General features: G+C 47.2%; 1 protein-coding gene across 2 annotated transcripts; it reads right to left on the reverse strand.

The window, feature by feature from the left end:
- Window positions 1–4: 4 nt before the first annotated feature.
- ero1b (endoplasmic reticulum oxidoreductase 1 beta) lies at window positions 5–17988 on the reverse strand. 2 transcript variants are annotated; one of them, XM_026172160.1, is made up of 16 exons: window positions 17511–17988; window positions 13374–13493; window positions 10217–10300; window positions 9990–10031; window positions 7186–7268; window positions 5772–5845; window positions 5385–5505; window positions 5265–5311; window positions 4410–4421; window positions 4297–4323; window positions 3483–3575; window positions 2895–3141; window positions 1993–2062; window positions 1547–1633; window positions 675–808; window positions 5–580 (listed from the first exon to the last, which is right to left on the reverse strand). In XM_026172160.1, exons 1-16 carry the CDS (start codon window positions 17673–17675, stop codon window positions 520–522), a joined length of 1467 nt encoding a protein of 488 aa, XP_026027945.1. In that variant the 5' UTR covers window positions 17676–17988; the 3' UTR covers window positions 5–519. The 2 variants fall into 2 exon arrangements, with proteins under 2 accessions (XP_026027945.1, XP_026027946.1); XM_026172161.1 differs by lacking the exon at window positions 17511–17988 and adding an exon at window positions 16704–16922.
- Window positions 17989–20461: the final 2473 nt, after the last annotated feature.

Consider the following 20461-nt stretch of genomic DNA (forward strand, 5'->3'; position numbering starts at 1 on the left):
CGCACACACACACACACGCACAGCAACAACAGTAAAAGGTAAAGACAAACACAAAGGCAGCTGTGCGCTGATAGACTCCTTCCTTCTTCTACAGGAAATCAGGTGTCAGTATAAAAGACAACAGGATGTGAGGTCAGCAGAGGGCGGCTCTCCCCAGCAGCTGTAAACCACAGCGTCTCCTGCTGCGGCAGGCCTCTCGCCGCCGAGGCCTCGCTCTGTTCCTGTTGTCCTACATCAACATCTGCGGCTTTTTACTTTTCAAAAATAATTTGAGGACAAGTTTCATGAGTAGAGAAAAACGTGTCGGTTTAAATGTTCCAAATATTTTCTGATGAAGGCGAGAGGAGGCTGAAGAATTAACATTCATGATGTGTGACGGGGGGAGGGGCTTATAGAGGGGTGGTTCATGGGACAAAAACAGGGGTCACTGCTGGTCCTCAGGTCCTTCTTCTGAGAGCAGGTAGTCTGTTGCAGTGTGGGACGGTGACGCCTGCTGTCCAAGTGGAGCATCGCCTCCTGTTACCTTTTCTCCTTCCACAGCTGACGGAAGTGATGGAGCTGATATATGCTGGTGGATAACCTACGGAGACACATAGCACCGACACGTCAGACTGCTGGACAGTGCACAGTGACCTGTGGACAGGAACCCACGCTCACACGGAGCAGAAGCATACCTGCCGAAGCCGTTCATCAAGGCCACGATCTCCTGACGAGTAAGCTGGAAGCCTTTGGATGGGCTGTGTTCAGGAAGGTTCTTGATCTCCTTCTCAGAGAAGAGGATCTTCAGAGCAGTACCGAGACCCTGAGTCTGCACACAACACAAACTCTATAACACTTCAGTTTGAGGACCAAGCCTACAAATCACAGACACATGACGGGGAGCATGCAGTCTGATGCACTGTTTGGGGGCAGATTGGCCTCTAAATCACCACGGTGCATTTAAACCCAAAAAGCTTTATTTTAAACAGTTTTATTGCAATAACTCTGAATTACAGACGTTTCTACACAAGCCCAGTTCCAAATAAAGCATCTCATAAACCTGTGTTTGATTTACAGAACGAGATGTTTTTAGACTGTTTCCTGAACAACACAGAGGCTGCAGGAACACTGTACGGGTAAACTGACAGTAACATCACGGGCGGGAAAGAGCACACACAGAGCTGCTGCGTGCACACAGCGTGCACACAGCGTGCACACAGCGTGCACACAGCGTGCACACAGCGTTATGTTGGATTTGTCTAAAGTTGACATTTGTTCACGCACTGGGACAACACGTGACTCGAGCCCTAACAATGATGTGTTGCTGTGGAAACTGAAGACGTGTTAAGGACACCGTGGTGCGGTCATATATGATGCTACACAGTTACTATTGTGGAACTGTGATTACACTCAGTGCCACGTAGCCTTTTACACCTGAGCTCTAACACGGCGAGTGTGAAGGCTTCTATGGTGGCTCCACATCAGGGGACCTGACCTCCACCTGCAGATCTGAGACTGTGCTGGCTTTAAAATGCACAAACTAGGATGAACACACGCAAAGACGCACCTGCAGTTTCCCCCAGAGGCGACATTTACTGCAGCCCACACAGTCCATGATCCTGGAGATGTTCTTGAAATGGAGACGAAACTCCTCCTGCAACAAGAACAGGACGCTGTTTCAGACTGTTTAGAACTACAATCAGGAGCAGAGGTGTGGACTATGACTGCGCTGCTGCTCATGCTGTGCAGAAAGTGACTGAACCCAGGGCAGCAGCAAGCATCATGACACAGTCCTCTTTATACTGCTGACTAACACAGGACCAGACACCTCGTCAAACACACATCACAGAGGACGATGCTCTGTCACTACTACAGGACAACAGAGTGGATAGTACACAGACACACACACAGCTACACCTTCACATAAGGAGGTGAAGTATAATACAGAATGGAGACTGAACAGAGTTTCATGTGCTGATGTTCATATGTAGACGTAGCAGCTTTAGTTTTTACCTTTAACGTTTTGGCTTCCAGTTTGTGTCCAGCAAACATGGACTTCTCATCGAAGTGCATGGGGAAGGCTCTAGAAGACACAGGTCCAGAAACAGTGATGATGATAATAATACTCTACATAAGTAATATAGTATTTATGGCTGCTGTAGGAAGGGCCTGCCTTTGTCTCAATGTGACAGCTTCTCATCTGCTGATGATCGATTTTTCCCCACAAACCTATTACGTAGCAAAAATGAACTGAACTTGTTTAAATGCAAATTCGTCTCTGTTTCCGTCTTAGATCAAGTTATTAAAAGGGAGAGTTTCCTTCCCACTGTCACCCAGTGCTTGCTCATGGGGGTCGTGTGACTGTTGGGTTTTCTTTGTATTACTGTGGGGTCTTTACCTAAGAATAGCTTTGAAGTGACTAATGTGCTTTGGTGCCATGTACATATAATATAACATAATGCTGGTGTGCAGCATCACACAGCATGGACCATGTGGCAGGCAACAACATGGACACCACAGTCAGCGATCAGCGTGATCTTTGGGCCGTGTGGATCATTTAACCTGCTCATTACCAACATTGTGTTAGCTACAGGCTCGGTCACAACAGCTTTCGGAACAGCGCAATCCTCTACAGGACTGCAGCACATCCATGGCAGCCATGGAGGGAGGAAGCTATCAGCTTAGCTGGGTGCCGACTCCAGGCGTTTGGGTCTATACTGAGTCGCGGAAGCTGCTTTACCCCACAACATTTTCTTTAAGGGGTCAAATAAGAAAATAAAACACTGATGTAGTAGGTCCCACTAACTCCTGATGGGAGTCTGTAGGAAACAAAACAACCCCACTAAGATATCCATGGGTTTCAGCTCGTGCTGGTCTTGGACTCTCCTGACAACAATCAAGCTCCTCCTTCTTACTTGATCTCGTTGAAGATGTGCAGCAGCAGGTCTTTGGTCTCTCCGTCCTCCTGAGCATTTCCCGTGTATAGGTTGACGATGGCTCGTTCAAAGTACGGAGCCACCTTGTAGAGCGCCCGCAGCTCGATCAGGTACAGGAAGTAGAGGTTTTTCAGGCGTCGCGTGCCCTCCCCCTTTGTCTCTGCCATGTCAAAACGCTGACGAAACTCCTGGACGTTTGGACCCCACACTGAGCGTCCCCATCCCTCTGAAGAGCCAAACAACAACAGCTTACAGCATGAAAAACACCATCACTGAGTCAGTTCATCAGCATAACTAATCCCAAAAGCAAAATGTACATGCGCCTCATCAGCCGTGCTTCAGCAGATTCTGCTAAAGAGACGTGTACTGTAATGATCCCAGGTCGAGCTCCAGCTTTGGTCAGTGATTTATTTTATTAGTCTGTTACTTAGCAATAACTAGCAGGTGGCTGCTAACCAAGCTAGCTAACATTAGCTGGTATCTTAGCACACTACGCTGTCATCCAAATAAAACAATACTGTGGTGGCCATAACACCCAAGCTGTGTTTGCTCTGTATGATGTCGTACCGTCCAGCAGGTACTCGGCACACAGGTGGATGTTGATGCTGCTGTGGAGGCCCGAGATGAGTCTGTAGAAAACTCTCTTCTCCAAACATAAACCTGGAGAGACAGCGATGACAACGGGTTTCTTAAAATCAGAATCCAACCAAGCTCAGCTTAAAGCTTCAGTCCACCCAAAACTGTATAACACTGGGGGACGAGATGTCTGATTTATAGTCCTGCCTTAAACATCAACCAGAACTACAGTAGAACTCTGGACCCGGCGCCACACTACAGGCAGACTTATCCCACAGATGTAACTGTGTGATGAAAACCTCAATATCTGTAATAAATGTGTTTGGTAGTGTTGGGACATCAGCTCTACTTGTGACGGTGCAGAGATCCAGCAGCTACTGAGCACAGGACTTTAAATAAGGGACATGGACGTGACATGAGAGGCCAGCTTTCATCACAGAGAGGGGGTGTGCTACAACAACTTTAACGGCGTGGAACATCACATCCACAGGAGTGCCTGAAGCAGCATTTCATCACAGCACCATGAGGCGTCCGGCATCTACGCATCAGGCTGTGATGAGCCACAGCTCTGTGTTCTGTGGCCTCCTGTCAGCAGTCAGCCTGCCCACACAAAGTCTTCCAGAGGAAGCAGAGACGAGACCAGTTCAGCTTCAGAACACAGACGCTGAAAACCACAGGAAGTGACATGCCTACTGTAGCTACACAGACGCTTCAGCTTTATGTGATTTACATGACAAAGAATGATAACAGCGTTCTTCAGGTCAGTCTGGGTGGTGCAGGCGTGAGCACACGAGGCAGAACCCACCTTCAAGCCAGGTGTAGAAACCTTCCCCTGCAACACGAGCGACACGGACAAGAAGAGTTAGGTTTCAACACGGCTGAAACACATCCAAGTCAACAGAAGTTTAGTTTACTCACCATCATCGTCTCCTGAACACAGAAACAGAAGGAAACTGTTAGATCGGTGCAGTGATTAGGCATACACATACCACACACTAACTAACCTCTGAACGTATGAGCTCTAGTTTCACACACAGACATCTAAGGTGCACGAAAAATACACTGAAGAGCCTGCGTTTTAATCCAGCTCTTTATTCAGTACCCTGTGACGCAGTATGCAATAAACAGGAGGAGGCTAGCATGCTGAAGCAGGTACACTGATGTGTGAACAGTTAGAAGAGCAACATGACAGGAAGCTCTCAGAAATACTTCAGTTAGGTCGTTTATACCGACTACTGTCTGCATGTTTGAGAGCCCAGGAAACAGCTCGTGAGGTGCTGTTTACGTCTTTGCTGCTCGCCTCCTGCAGTCTGACTACAGGCCGGTCTTTCTGGAAACGGTGACCGGTGTGGAAGAACCGGAATGGCCTGTGCCATTCCAGACGCGGCTGCAGTAGTTGTGTCCCTGTTTGGATGCTGTCAGTTGTGCTCATAGCAGACTGAAGTGATGTCATGCTGCCAGCACAGTCTGCCACCTGAATGAAGGTGTGCTGTCAGGGAGCCGAGTGCCTGCACAGGCCATTCCGGTTCTTCCACACCGGTCACCGTTTCCAGAAAGACCGGCCTGTAGTCAGACTGCAGGAGGCGAGCAGCGGGTTGCTTCTACAGCAAACGCGTAAACAGCACCTCACGAGCTGTTTCCTGGGCTCTCAAACATGCAGACAGTAGTCGGTATAAACGACCTAACTGAAGCATTTCTGAGAGCTTCCTGTCATGTTGCTCTTCTAACTGTTCAGCCGCGTCTGCCGGTAGCAGCTCTAACTTTGATCCTCACCTCTGCTGGGAGCCAGAGGGTTCAGAGGTCGATACACCGACCGGGGCCTGTGGACACAAAAACACATTTTCAGTAGCACCTCAAAGATGAGCATCTCTGTGCAGGGAGCTCCAGGCTTACTTGAAGCAGTTCTCCTCGTAGATGCTGTTCCACACTCTCCAGGCTGACGGACCCTTATATCCGGTGTATCGCTCCGGATTCAGGAGCAGATCCACATACTCGGCATCTGGAGACGTCTCATCTGAAACACATTTCATGGATTAAAAAAGCCTGTGATGGCAGTGGCTCGGGGTCATCATTAGAGATATTTGCTTCTTAGCAGTGCGGCTACAAATGTGCCGTTTAACTGAGTACAGGAAAGTTCATGTAAAGAGCTGGAATAAGGACACATCGTGCCTGTTACAGGTTTGTACTTTGGGTTTTTGTAAATGAGGAATTTGCCCTGGGTGTGAAGTTTGATGCCTCATAGTGCTGCCCTCACAGATACGCAGAGAAAGAGATGCTCACCGTCCAGCTCACAGAAGTGATCCTGAGCGTCGTCGTGTCTCGCCCAGTCAGCGAACGCCTCCTTACTCTGGTTACTGGAACCGGAAAAAATACACACACGTTCTAACTGTGAGCTTTACTCGACAGCTAACAAGACATGAAGACCAAACAGGAGATCACAGTCTGATCACAACGTCCACGTAAATGTTCATTTTCAAACTTTTCTTAAACGTCGTCTCCCATCACTTGATTCTTAATGAAGGATGTCTGTTGACTTTAAACAGTTTCCAGTAAAGGTCACGTGAGTCTGAAACCAGCATCACCCTGCAAAAGCTGCAGGGATGTTTCCCTTACTGCACATGCAAACTCCACATGCACTTAAGTGTGCGTCTGTGGAGTCGCTGTCAGTTTATTACACGTGCCTTTGCTTAAGCCCAGTCTCATCTGCGCCTCTGTGCGTGAGGAGGTGCACAAACTGGACACTGGGAGCAGAGACAGGGGAGAAACCAGTGCAGCCAGAACTGATGGCTCAGATCTGTGATGAGCTCAAGCCCATTTCAAATTCCAGGTAAACACAACGAGGTTAAACTAAATGAAAGGAAGTAAGAGAAGCTCAACTTCTCTAAACACTACATGGGTGAGATATTCTGCTAAGAGATGAGACTGGGAGATCACATGGAGGGTTACAAGACGAGCATAAAGTCGCTAAACCAGACGTCTAATAACTGATCCGGATCGAAGGATTCTTTCAATTCCAGAGGTTGACAGCCGCCCTGTGAAAACTGACTCAGGATCAGAATATGCAAAGATGCATGTAAAGGTCCGATTTGTGCATTTCAGCTCTGACGTGTCATCTAAGCTCACTGCATTGTGCTGCGTGGGCAGGGACGACATGAAGGCGCAGACTGCCGTGCACACGCGCAGCACAAACTGTAAATGACGTCACAGCGGCGCTGCTGTTGGAGGAGAGGAAGTGCCGACCAGAACAAAGCAATCATGGAGTGGTTCTTCTTTACCGACGTGTCATTAACACGGAGCAGCGTTCAGTCGTGTGGTCACTGCGTCACGCGAGGTTAGACGGTCTGAGAGGTGCACATCTGGCCACATCAGCGGATGTGATGTGAGTTTTCATCAGGAGATGCTGCCTCCTGCCTCTTTATTTGTTACATTTCAAACCCACGTGAGTAAAGCGGCTTGGTGTTTGTAATGCACCGTCACATCCTGTCTGTTTGCACCAGCCGGTCCGCTGCTTCACAAAGGAACCTCCACGGTTCCTGCAGGAGAGAGCCCCGGTGGGCTCGGTCTGCACTTTGAAGTGTCGCCTGGTGGAAAACTACCAGCAGCTGCCGGTCACACACTGGTAAATGTTTGAGCTGCTGAGGCCCGGTGAAAACAAGCTGCAGATAAAGACAGAGCAGGAGGTCTGTGGACTCACCTCAGGGTGCTGTTGATGGCCCCCAGCTCCTTGGCCTGCTGGCACTCCACCACGTCCGACATCGTATTGGCCGCCTGCGAGTACTGGACACAGGAGGGATTCTTAATAACACTGTTTATCACAGTAATGACACCACTCACATCATCTTTACTTCACTGGGCTCGATGAAAGTGTTCCAGCCTGTAATTATGTAAAATGCTAAATGGCCTGTGTTTGTAAAGCGCTCTACACAACCTGTCACGCACACATTCACACACTGGTGATGGCAGCTACATTGTAGCCACAGCCACCCTGGGGCGCACTGACAGAGGCGAGGCTGCCGGACACTGGCGCCACCGGGCCCTCTGACCACCACCAGTAGGCGACGGGTGAAGTGTCTTGCCCAAGGACACAACGACCGAGACTGTCCAAGCCGGGGCTCGAACCGGCAACCTTCCGATTACAAGACAAACCGCCAACTCTTGAGCCACGATCGCCCCAAACAACAGCTGCTGTACACAACAGCCCAACACTCAACCGTCTCACAAAGACACAAACATAACTCCGAGGTTAAATCCTGCTTCACCTTCTGCTCCTGCCAGGTAAGCACAGCCCAGTGTGACCTGATAATACAACGCTCGGTCATGAAAAGTGAGCCCAATACATGATTCTTATAAATCTGTGCTTTGATTTAACAACGGAAGAAAAAACTAATACTTCTTGTTTCTGAGTGAACATCAAGACGAAGAGTAAGGAAATATCTGCTGCACAGACACTTTTACAACCCCCACCCCCAGCCCCAACTCTAGCCCCTCCCCCAGTTCTAGCCCCAGCCCCAACTCTAGCTCCTCCCCCAGTTCCAGCTCCACCCCCAGCTCCAGCTCCTCCCCCAGTTCCAGCTCCACCCCCAGGTCCAACCACTGACTCACATGAAGAATCAGAGGAGCAGCGAGTGCTCCATAAACACAGCTGCAAACTGAAATCTTCTAAATGAGATTATTTGGCTCAGTCAAAGTGAAATATTTCAGGAACTGAAACAAAGAAGCACAAACATGTGACTCGTCCAATCTCGGTGCCATGTTTTAAAAGGACACATTCAGTAGTACCCAAGCAAAAGCAGTCAAACCGGTTTGTGCCTGAAACAGCAGCCTCTGCGTCCCAGTTACATTTAGAGGAGTTTTTAATATTTCTATCATATTCAAATCCTTTGATTTCACTGTGACCTCTCCCTGACTGTCAAAGCACCTCTGGTACTTCTCACTGCCACTCTGAGAAAGGCTCGCTTTAAGTCTGGCTGCGTCTCCCAGCTGATGGTCGGGAAACATCTGCCCCTGACCGAGACCAGAGCAGATGTGCAAACACTTCTGGGTCATTTCAAGGCAAACACCAGGCTGTTGGCCAAGAGCGACAAACACTCTGCTCTCAGCGTCTCCACGTAGAAGCTATCAGAGGAGATAAGAAGAGTGGCTGTGTGTGCGGTCAGTCCAGAAAGTGCTGGAACAAATGCAGCAGCTCTGAAACTTCCTCTAAAGTAAGAGACGACAGCAGCTACGAGGCCGCCGTCACAGCAAGTGTCTGCTGTCTGATCTCAGAGTGCGTGCACAACAGTGCAGCGCTGGCATGTCCACCTAACGTGGATTCACTGCGACGACTCAGCCACATGTTCCCACGGTTCTGAAACCAGCCCACTGAGTGAACAACGGGCTGGGAGGGCAGGTTATGATCATTAATATGCAAAGTGTCATAACCACTGATCAGGTAAGCAGTCCTTGTTTGGTTAGCACAAACACACACAACACTGCAGAGGGAAGGGGAACGAGGCTCACCCACAAACCTGCGTGCAAATCACACAGCTCAGACGCATCAATACTTCCATACCTGACAGTGTTTACACAAAACGCACAAAAGTGCCTCGTACAGCACAACAATAATGATGATGACATCAAAACCAGAAGGTGTTTAGCCTTTGGATCTAAGAATGCTCCAGCAGTGCTTTGACTTAGTCGGATTTCCTGGCACGATCCCACAGGTCCCTGTGGAGAACCTGACTTCCCCTCACTGCTGTGACTCTGTCAGCTCAGGCTGAAGATCAGCTGCTCGTCTTTCATGACCACGACTCACTTTTTGGGTTTGGTGTTGACCCGAGCGGCAGCGAGTACCTCGGCTAAATTAACAACGTTGGTAGAAATTGTGTTAATATGTCAAGCAGTGAAACAAACTCCTGACATTTCACTGCTGCAGTGCACTAGTGCACGAGCTGCAGTTACACCCAGAGACCTGAAGCAGGACTGATTCACACATGACTGACATTCTGTGGTGCACAGCACAAACGTTCAGGAAACACCACAAAGCTTCACTCATAACTGCACACACAATGATGACAAACACTGCTACACACTCACTACCCACTGACACTCTTCTTCAGTCCACTCATTGGTCAGAGGTGTCTGGGAGGGAGCACCAACAGTCAATACAGGAAGAAGGTGCCGTGTGTCAGCCCACTCGTGTCCTCCAGCACCCCCATGTTACATGTGCTGTTTAACATGTGAATCACTGAAACCGACGCAGTCAAATATCAGCCAGGCGTACACCAGACCAGCAGAAGTGCCCGGTCTACACCTCTGAGCCAGAGTGAGAGAAAACCCAAAATATCTGCACCTTTCTCCACCTTAGTCTTGGCTTTTAAAGTCCTGAGCTGCAGGAACTGCACCCTGGAAAAACAACAGTCCAAATATATACAGCACTCATGTGCAGGCAAGCAGGTGACCACAGCTGTACGTGGTAACTCCAAGTGGTGCAGCTTAGTCAGGAACAGCTGGTCTCACCTTGTTGTAGTTCCCAGACTTGATGCCAACAGGAACCTTGCTCTGTGAAACGGAACACAGACCATCAAACAATGATAGGTGACGATGTTCACACAGCTTCCCCTGAGAAAATACATTTAATGCACTATGTGACAGCTAGTTAGGAGGCGGTCGTCTCCGTCCTCAACGAGCCGACGTGTGACTGACAGGCAGTAAAAAGAGACCATGTTGGAGTAAGGCTGGCTGACCTCGGGGCAGGGCTCCACGTGGCAGTCTTTGATGGAGCAGTGTCCGTCATCAGGCCAGAAAGGACACGGTCGCTTCAGGTTCACCTGCAGCACAGACACAGACACTCAGCACCTGCTCATTTATTATTACTGTTATTATGACCGAGGCAGGAAGCAAGCAGTGGCTCGTCCACATGTGAAGGACAAGCAGACGCTCGCTGCCTGTCACTGTAGGCTCAATCAGGCTTCAGTGAACGAGAGAAATCAAGGACGAGGGCGTGGCGTGTGAAAGCGTCGGCTCCACAGCTGTGCGTGGCTCACATCGTGTTTTTAGACAGTGGAGATTTCACAGGGGAAGCAAACGGAGGCCAGTGCCCACTGACTGTGGACAGCTGCTGACGTGCACGTAGGACACACGCTCGTTTCACCTGTAAGCATCCTGCTCGCCCCGCTGCCATTCACACAAACACCGTATGATCCAAAGAACACATATTTACTATGATGCGTGTGTGTTACGGTATACTCAGCCACTCCCACCGTGTTTCGTGCTCGCTCACAACGTGAACATATTAAAACCATTACAGACACAAGCCTGAAACTTTCACTGGCCTTTCTGAAGCGTACCAATCAGAGCACTGGTTACAACACAACTGTGTGTGTGTGTGTCACACGGTGGAGATTTGTATTTATCTGGTACATTGGTTTTATTCATTTTTAGTGTTTATTCATGAGAGTAGTTTTTATTTGGGGGGTCATGTGATTGTTGGGTGTTTCTCTGTATCTGCTGTACGACACAAAGCGCCGTGAGGAGACTTGTTGTGATTTGACGCTGTGGAAATAAAACTGAATTTGCATGGTTCTATTGTTTTATTTGACTCTGTTTTAGTCCACCGTGGTCTGGCTGCACATGGGACAAATTAGCTGATAGGGATCACCTGCTGAGGTGTGGGTGTGTCCAGAAGTGGCCTATCAGCTGTGACCTTTTAAAAGCAGACTAGCTGAGCGGCCCCAGATATGAGGAGGAATGTGTGAAGCCAGGTGAAACGAGGGACCCGCTGCCCTCTCGTCAGGGTGCGACGCCTAATCGGGAGACGGATGGGCCAGCGTGACGCGGTGACCCAGTCCTGACAGCGAGGAACGGTGACAGTGGGAGACAACGCGTGTGACTGGCAGCAGGGCAGAGGAAGCTGGAAGCTGAACTGAAACAGACACAGGAAAGTGTTTGTCTGCTGTGCGTCTTCTCTCCACGTACACTCTGGTCTGTGTACAAGTCACACTGAAGTGACACCCGCACTACATCCATCTAAGTGGCCTCAGGTCTGCAGTGTGAATGAATGAGCACAGTGTGTGTGCTGCTCAGACACCAACAGAGCAGCCGGCCTCCTGTTCAAGCGCCGCTGCACCTCAGTGTGACGGTGCTACAGGCGACCCCTGAGCCTCCACCCCACCTCCTACACCAAACGCACACAATCGATTTGTGAAAACATGTTTAACACTATGGCATTAAAAGATTTGAATGTGTCAGCCGTTTGAAAGGTCACATACAGTGATTAGCACAGATCGATCCCGTTTAGTGTTGCCAGAAACAACATGTTTGTGCTGCAAGCTGCAGCTGAGGGAGGTGGTGCGCAGCATTTTGGTCTCCTTAAAAACGAGATGATCTACAAGCTCACAGAACTGGAGCAGCTGATATAGATCAGAGCTGCAGATCAGTCTGCTGTCTCGCTCCCTCTGCGCCTGACAGCATTTACCAGTGACTTTACACCAGTGCTGTTCAGACTGCTGTACTAATAAAAACACAGCTAGACAGAAGTGCAGCAACGTCTTCATCAAGCGTAGCTCTTTCCAGGAGACTGCACGACTTTTTATGGCAGCACTGTCAAACCACAGTGTAGCACGACACCGGTACAAGATTCAGACATCACTTCCTGTTCTGTAACACCCAAACTAGAGACACAAGAAGAAAGGAAAAGAAAGTGCTACATGATTCTATGTGAGAATCATTTACACAGATGTTTAGGACCGTGTCATCCAACAGCTGCACGGCGGGAGCCGAGGGAAAGGACGTCCCAAAGCATTCACAGCATGTTTGTCCCACAGTGGGAATTTATATTTGTCTTTCATCAGTGGTTTTAGTGTTTATTTGTGAGTGTAGTTTTTATTTGCATGAAACTATTCTGATGTTTTTACATTGTTTTAACCCACTGTGGACTGGCTGGGCTTGGGACAAGTTGGCTGATAGTGATTACCTGCTGAGGTGTGGGCGTGGCCTATCAGCTGGTGAAAGGGCCTGTTTAAAGGAAGCTGGCTGAGCACTGAGGGAGGCCCTGATGTGAAGGGAAGGAACGCGCAGAAGCCAGACGATGGCAACAGTGTGCTGCCCTCTCGTCAGGGGCGTAGCACAGCTGCACCTCTACCTGCGTTTGTGAGCAGTGACTCCACTGCTGTTCACCGGGTGCAGCCGTGTTGGGAGAGGATCGCCATGGCTATAAACCAGGCCAGATTCCCAGACGATGCTTCTCTGCTTGCAGGGCGATGCCACGAGGGAAGACGCTGTGGCAGCGAGCGCGCGGCTCAAGGGCGGAGCATAAGTTGGGCTGTGATGGGACGAGACTGAGATGGGAGGCTTCTCCTCGTCCTTCTGGGACCGGCCTGGAAATGACTCCCCCGGTTTGAAAAATAAAGAAGATTCGTTCTGGGTTGTGGGAGCAGTTGCATCGTGGGACTGAGTGTTATTCTAACGAACTTTAGAAGTTTTGTTAGAATTGTGTTCATGTATTCCTGGGAATGCTCATGTATATGTTGTTTTTAGGATTGTTTGTTTGATTCTTGTTTTCTGGCCTGTGAATAAACCGTGACCGATTCGTCCTGTAGCATCTCTGGGTCTTGTATTTAAAACAAGAACGTCCTTGGTGTGACGCTCAGGTGCACCGGCTTTAGTGTCTGCATGTTCACGGTGTGCTCTTACTGTGGGAGGACACAGACCACTGAGGTCTAACAGTAAATCATGTTGTGACAACATGTGCCAGTAAACACAAAGACCTGCAAAAAGACAACATGTGCGCACACACGCAAAAGAGATCCATGTGATTTCCATCTGTTTTTACATACTACTTTTACTACTGCACTGAGCCACACTGTGCTTCCACTGTAGCCGGAGCGAAGGCGCAGCTCTTACCCTGTAGTATCTGAAGTAGTCTCTCTCTGTCAGCTTCCTGATGCGGGGGTAGATCTTCAAGTTGTTGAAAATGTCGATGCTTTCGACGTCACAGAAGCAGTCATCCAGGACGCCTGTGAGCTGAAGCAAAGCAGGACACTTCGTTTACTAATGACACCTCATCTCTAAATAACAGTGTCACAGTGTTTCCACTCATGCTAAAACAGTAAAAATAATCATAATGTCCGGGTCATTTCAGATGTTTTAAGTGAAGCTGTGTGCTAGAAACTAAAACCTGACTGACGTCACGCAGTACAAGTCAAAGTCTGCACCCTGACGTTTGTTCAAACTCTTACGATCAGTCCAGACTCGGCAGCCTCAGTTTTGCCATGGATGAGATTGAGGCTACGTCCACACTAGCCCGGCTGGATTTGAAAACGCTCCACGTCCACACTGGTGTTTTCAGTCGTTTTCACAGAGGTGTGCGTCCACATTGAAACGGATGAAAACGCTGACGTTCCAGTCCTGCGCAAACGCGAGTGAGAATTAAAGACTTTGAAGGAAAGCTATCTGGAGCATGAACAAACGGATATTCATCCTTTTTAGGGCGACTGCTGTATAATGCCCTCCGCTATCTTAGCTTAATTGGTCACGTGACTGCATCACATGACTAAAATGAGTCATCGTTTTAGAAAGTCTGTGTTTTTGAGTGTCCACACTGCGACGGGGCAGCTCCCTTTTGAAACGTGTGCGTTTTCAAGAGCGTTTTCAAAACGCTGCGTTTTCCCTTCAAGAAAACGGCGTCTCAGTGTGGACGGGAGGCCAAAACGTTTTAGTGTGGACGTAGCCTGAGAGCACTTCAAAAGTCAGTGATAATAGTTACGCCTTCACTGGGAGATGTAACACCTAAAGACAAAATTACTGCCGTGAAGCTCTTACTTTGATGGGTGACAACAGAAGTGAGCCCTGAGGTAGGCCTGTGCCATATGACCACGATCTCAAATCCCGATATAAAAGATCTATCATCGCGATAACGATATAAATCACAAACATGGAACATTTTCTGTAAATCCTGTGAATCTCGGGCAGCTCGACTTGTGTGAAGTGTTTCCAGCTGTAGCTGGAGTCGAGTGTTTTAACCGATGCATGAAACGATACATTTTTAGTCATAAGTTGTAACGGCGCCGTTTTCTTTGTGAGTATTTATTACACGGCGTGCTGCGGGGAAAAGCCTGTTCTAACGTTTGAGTCTAAGGTTTATTTTTTAGCACCTGGCGGCTCTTTTTTACTTCTCATCTGTAAATAATCTACTTTTTCACGTCATTCAGTTTATTTTGAAAAGTCTCAACAGGATCTTGAGCTTTATTGTGAAAGGTTCGTGTGGAAACTAAACCAGCGGACACACAATGGTATTACCGTCGTTGTTGCTAACGACAACAAGTAAAAACAGGCGCTTGTCTGTCCGTAGTGTGGTTATATTAAATATAAGAGAAAGAGAGAACTTTAAGAAATGAATATAACCACTACAGTGACATCAGAACCATGAACAAATATTGCCGTAAACAGTTTATTTTGCGACACCACGAAACAAACGACAGCGTAAAATGAAACGATAGATGTTTTTATATCGTCATCCGATATATATCGTTATATCGAACAGCCCTACCCTGAAGGATCTCACATAGGAGAGGAGCAGATGTATAGCTTTTATTCCAAAGTGTCTGTTTGAACACAGTTACAGACACAGCAGCCCACTATTACATCTGTCAGCTGGTCATGTTTTTAAGGAGCAGTAACCATCATCCCGTTCTTAAATGGTCTTCCTGACCGACTGACTCGAGTTAATCTGGGTGAACAGATTCCTGGAAAGATTTTTTTAACCACAGCATGATAGAACAAAACAGTTAAAACACAAGTTCAGCTGAAATGGATCCAGAGACTCAGTTCATAGAGACAGCAACATGCAGCATTAGCAGGTGCATGCAGTCTCACATCCCTATTTTGGACATTTAGACAGTTGTTCCCTACTTGGTGGGGGTTTTTATGCAGCACTTTGTACGCTTTTGCATGAATTTATGATGGAAAACTGTTGTTTTATGTAAAGGAACACAACACCTGCTACTGTGCTTCTTGTTCTGTGGACACCCATAGATGGCAGCTCTCTTTATAACTTTACAATAAATTAAAACGCTGTAAGAATCTAAAGTGCGCCTTGTTAGAAGACATTACAGTTGCTGTCAAGTCTTTTTGTGGCTTCGCCTCCTCTTATCAATGAGCCACGTTTGCTTTGGCAAACATTTAGGATACCGTTCCTGACACAACCCCCACCCCCAGGTAGGGTTCACATTTCTGATAAAGACTGGATTGTAATTTTGCTGCTGTTACAAATTTATAATCATGTTATAGAAATGACATTAAGAAAATAAGAAAAACTATTAGGATCAGGTGATGATGCTCCTCCATCAGATAAACCACCACCTACCTGCACGTTCATACATAATACATCCATCACACTGTGTTACCTGAACCCACCAAGCCGACGGCCCATTGTCTGCTCTATAAACCATCAGCTGCTGACTAAAACCTACAAATGTGTTTGAACTGAAGAATTACACAACCCAGCATTCACATGTTAAGAAGCTTGGTAAACAGTCAGTCAAATGGCTCTGGCTAGTTTTGTTAGGTAGCTCAGCTCTGTGCACAGCAGGTAGAGCCTCAAACCTCACCAAACATCTGCTCTAACTGGCTGGAGAACAGCTCCGGACACTCTTTCGGTTCATTTAGCTCATGATTAGAGTCTCAAATGCTTCATTAATACTTTAGTCTGGAAATTAAGAGAAAATGAAACATAAATAAAATGTTATTAACAAAATATCCAATGCAATGATTCCTCAATACTGAGTAAAGATGGACATTGTATTGTTTGGGGGCTTTTTTGCATTAAAATAAATAGTCTGTGTGTGTGTGTGTGTGTGTGTGTGTGTGTGTGTGTGTGTGTGTGTGTGTGTGTGTGTGTGTGTGTGTGTGCGAGAGAGAAAGTTATTCGAACCAAAACCGAACAAGTACTTTACAAGTATGTAGTTGTAAAAACTTGTAAAGTACTTTCACATTCTTTATATTTCACAACAGGCTTTTCCTTTTCAAGCTATCAAAGATATGACCGTACAAAACATATGGCAGCAACTGCTCAGCTCTGCAGAGAGCAGTACACCTAAACTACGTGCGGGTATTTTAGAAACCTTTGTAAACCCTTTACACTAGTATTATATATACTTATATATACACTACAGAAACACAAAGACAATCTTACTGTGACAAAAAACTAATGACGAACACCAAACCACAGCAGACCTCAGAGTGCAGCAGTCCACTGAGCGCCAGGAAAAGAACCATTTTTCTCAGCATCCTGTTGTTCGCCTTCAGCTTTCTGTGTCTCAACTTCCTTCAAATTAAAACTTCCCCCCCACGTAACTGTCCAAATGTCACGGCAGCAGCTGTATGTCTGTGCTGTCATCACAGACCCGCACTTCCATGCCGCCAGAAGCCCCGCCTACAAACAAGCCGCTGTCAAAACAAACGCCGCCCCTCTGACGGAGCCTCCCTGTTTGTAGTCATCTACATGTTATAGGTCGCTAGGGACACTTGGCAACTTCTACGCAAAAGACTACAATGTCCGTGAGGAGGCTGTAAAGCGGGAGCTCTGACACAGCCAATCAGATCACACCACGCTTTTCGCTCAACTCGCAAGAACTTCGGCTGGTTTAACTCGCTGCTGGGTCCGAGGAGAGGAAGAAGAGGAGCGCTCTCGACTCTGCTCATTAGTCTACTTTAAGGACTTAACTCACTGTTCAGTACAAACAAGAAGAGATTTCGGTTTAAATACCAATTTAGTCGGTCAACTGTAACTATATCTATTTATTTATCAAAATGGCAGAAAATAAAACAATTTGTGGACTCATGGACAGTCGCTAACTAGCATCTCACGTACACAGTGACGTCAAAATAAAATGACAGTAGAAAGTGCTGGAAGCTCCTAAAAACAAAACTGTGGTATGACTTTCGCAGATTACAAGCTTCATGAAGAACAACAAACTATGTTATTAAAAAAACAAACTGTATGTTTCCGGTGACAAAAGCTCCGTGTTTGGGGCTACTTACGTGACAGAAGCAGCTCTGGTCCTGGCTCTCCGAGGTTCTGCTCGGATGCTGCTCGCTGTGCTGCGTTTGGGGTTTGGTGTTTTGCTGAAACCAGCCCAGAACAAAGTTTCCCAACAACCACGCCAACAGCAAAACACCGAACGCTTGAAACGTTACTTTCCACATCACTCACTGCGCTATCAGCTTGGAAAGCACAAGAAAGTCAAACCTGGCGAGTAGTAGCTAGCTAACTATAGCAGCTTTAGGCTAGCAGAAATGTATCATCCGCAGCGTGTCGCCAAACCAACAGCCCGATCTCCAAGGAGTCTCACGTGGATATTTAGACTCCTAGCTGCCCCACGTAAACAGAGTCATGTTGTAAAAAAATTTACATGACTTAAGAGGCGCTTTCAACCAGCCTCCACTTTATTTTCAAGGTAGCGCAAGAAAAATGACTTTTACTTCCGGTTAAAATTTCAGAGTAAAATGCATAACTCGCTCTTGCAGCTATAACAGGTCGATCTCAATCGGAGCCAAAACACGATCCTTTTTTCCCTAAACAGTAAATTAATATAACATAAAAGAAACAATGGAAAACTTCTTAAAACCAGCTACACAAAAGACAGCGTTGTCTTCCTGTGGGAGTTGTCGCCACTTTGCATGCGTTTGGAGTTGTTGTAGGGTGTGTCTGTTAGATTAATAGACTGGTTTTTACAAAGCGCTTTTCTACTCTGCCTGAGCTCTTACTTTATACAACATGTCTCCTTCACACGCAAACATACAAGCAGGATTTTCCAAGCCTGACGCTTTCTATGTGGGGTGTAGCTCAGGAGGTAGAGCAGCAAGAGCGTAGATTTGGTTTGGGCATTGGTGGGGACGGATGATTCAACCACCGAACCCTGCCCTGTTTTTGTTTTTTGTTTTTCCTTCTTGATTAACAAAAAAGGAGAAATATACTTGCCTACATATGCTATTCTACGTGCTTTTAAACCATTTAAAATTACAATTCATAGTTTTATATGTGAATTATATAATGTTAAAGTACTATTAAACAAATGACTGAGTATTTCAGGCTTTAGTTTACTTCAGCCATATTCCATATAAATCAGGTATCATACAAAAATAAAAATAGCTTCAAATACAGTCATGACAATAAAAGAATATGACTTTAAGGACTTAACAACATTACTTCAGTTATAGTACACCAACATCTCTGATACATTAGCACTAAGGGAACACTGAGTGACCTGCTGGTTTTTGTCCATAAAACTACTCGTCTAAGATGACCACAAAGTAACAGATCTCTCAGCAAAATGATGCAACGTTTGAGGCACTATTGCCCCGATTAACTCAGTGAGCTGCGATCTTTTATTCTAAACATGAGCTACTGTTACAGCAACAGACATGGACTACATGCCCCACACAACAACTCAATGTCCACTATGTGAAGCAGCCAAACACAGGCCTGCTCCTCTCACTAACTGAGATAAACTGCTGGCATATTGGTTTTACATCTATACTGTCCGGTCTCTCCTGGTGGACATGGCAACACGTTATTCATTGTTACATACAGTTTTAGACTGATGTGGGCCAAAGCCTGGCACAGCCTGTAACGTTATTGTGACACATTTTATGAGTGAACTTGGCTTTAAGTGACTCACAGGTTTCTTTGAAAAACACTTTCTTACATCCAGCTTCTTCCTCTTTGCTGCCGTCCTCCTCTCCTCCTCGCAGCGCAGGTTTGCCGCTGCTGAAACTGAACAGAGCTCCCTGAAAGGCTCAGCCAATCACATTGGCCATATTTGTCACATGACGTAGGACTCCAGTAGAGGTGATTTAACTCTTTCTGCACCGCTGGGTGAATCAGACGCTGACAGATCGTTTTTCTTTCTATCGGGTTTGTTTTTCTTTACTCGAAGAGATCAAATTATTGGTGGGGACAATTCAGTAATCGCTGGATATTGGTGGGGACGTGTCCCTTCCGCCCATGACAATCTACGCCCTTGTAGAGCAGGTTACCTACTGATCGGAAGCTTGGTGTCGATCCCTGGCTCCTCCAGTCTGCATTTCAAGTATTCTTGGGCAAGATACTAACCCCAAGTTGCTCTCCGATGCATCCATCGCAGTGTGAATGTGTGTGAATGCAGTTAGAAAGCACTAAGTACAGAGCTTTGATGGAGTAGGACGCGAGTCTGGGAGCTCCCGCCGATTTCGATTAAATTGTTATTTATTCGCGCGTTTTGGCCGTATTTTCAGTCCTGTTTTGGTTTGTGGATTGTCTTGTTGAGAAGTTTTACTCGGGCCGGCGTAAAATGGCAGCAAAAAATGTTAAAACCCGCAGTACTATTCAGACACAACTGAGGCCTAGTTTGCAAACCGCGACCACACCCTCGAGTGAGCCGTCGTCTCCTGCAAAGCCCCCCACATGTCAAGCTAATCCTGATATTGAGGCTCTCAAGGTCGAGTTGCTGGCTTCGCTGAGGAAAGATATCGCCGACATCTTTAAAAAGGAACTTCAGGATACTCTGGGTGATGCTTTGTCTACCATTAAGTTCGACCTGCAGGCGGTGAAGACGCAGCTGGCGATCGATAAAGCTGCAAATGACGCTACCATGTCTGAGCTAAAAGGTACGGTGAAGGAGATGGAGCACGCACTTACTGTCTGCTCTGATGATATAGCTGAGATGAAAAACACTATCAAGGGTCTCACAGCTCATGTAGCCAAGCTGGAAAGTAAGTGTGAAGATTTGGAGTCCAGATCGCGGCGCAACAATGTTAGGATAGTGGGAGTACCGGAGGGCCCTGACACGTGCACCACTGCCGCTGTAGCTTCCTTGCTAAAAGAAGCATTTGATCTGGGGAAGGAGCCGCTTTTGGATCGTTCGCACAGGACCCTCCAACCCGCACCTAAGCCTGGCGACCGTCCACGAGCCATTGTATGCAGGTTTCATTACCACACTGACTGTGTCGAC

The sequence above is a fragment of the Astatotilapia calliptera genome, chromosome 6, assembly GCF_900246225.1.
Source record: "Astatotilapia calliptera chromosome 6, fAstCal1.2, whole genome shotgun sequence".
Classification (NCBI taxonomy): domain Eukaryota; kingdom Metazoa; phylum Chordata; class Actinopteri; order Cichliformes; family Cichlidae; genus Astatotilapia; species Astatotilapia calliptera.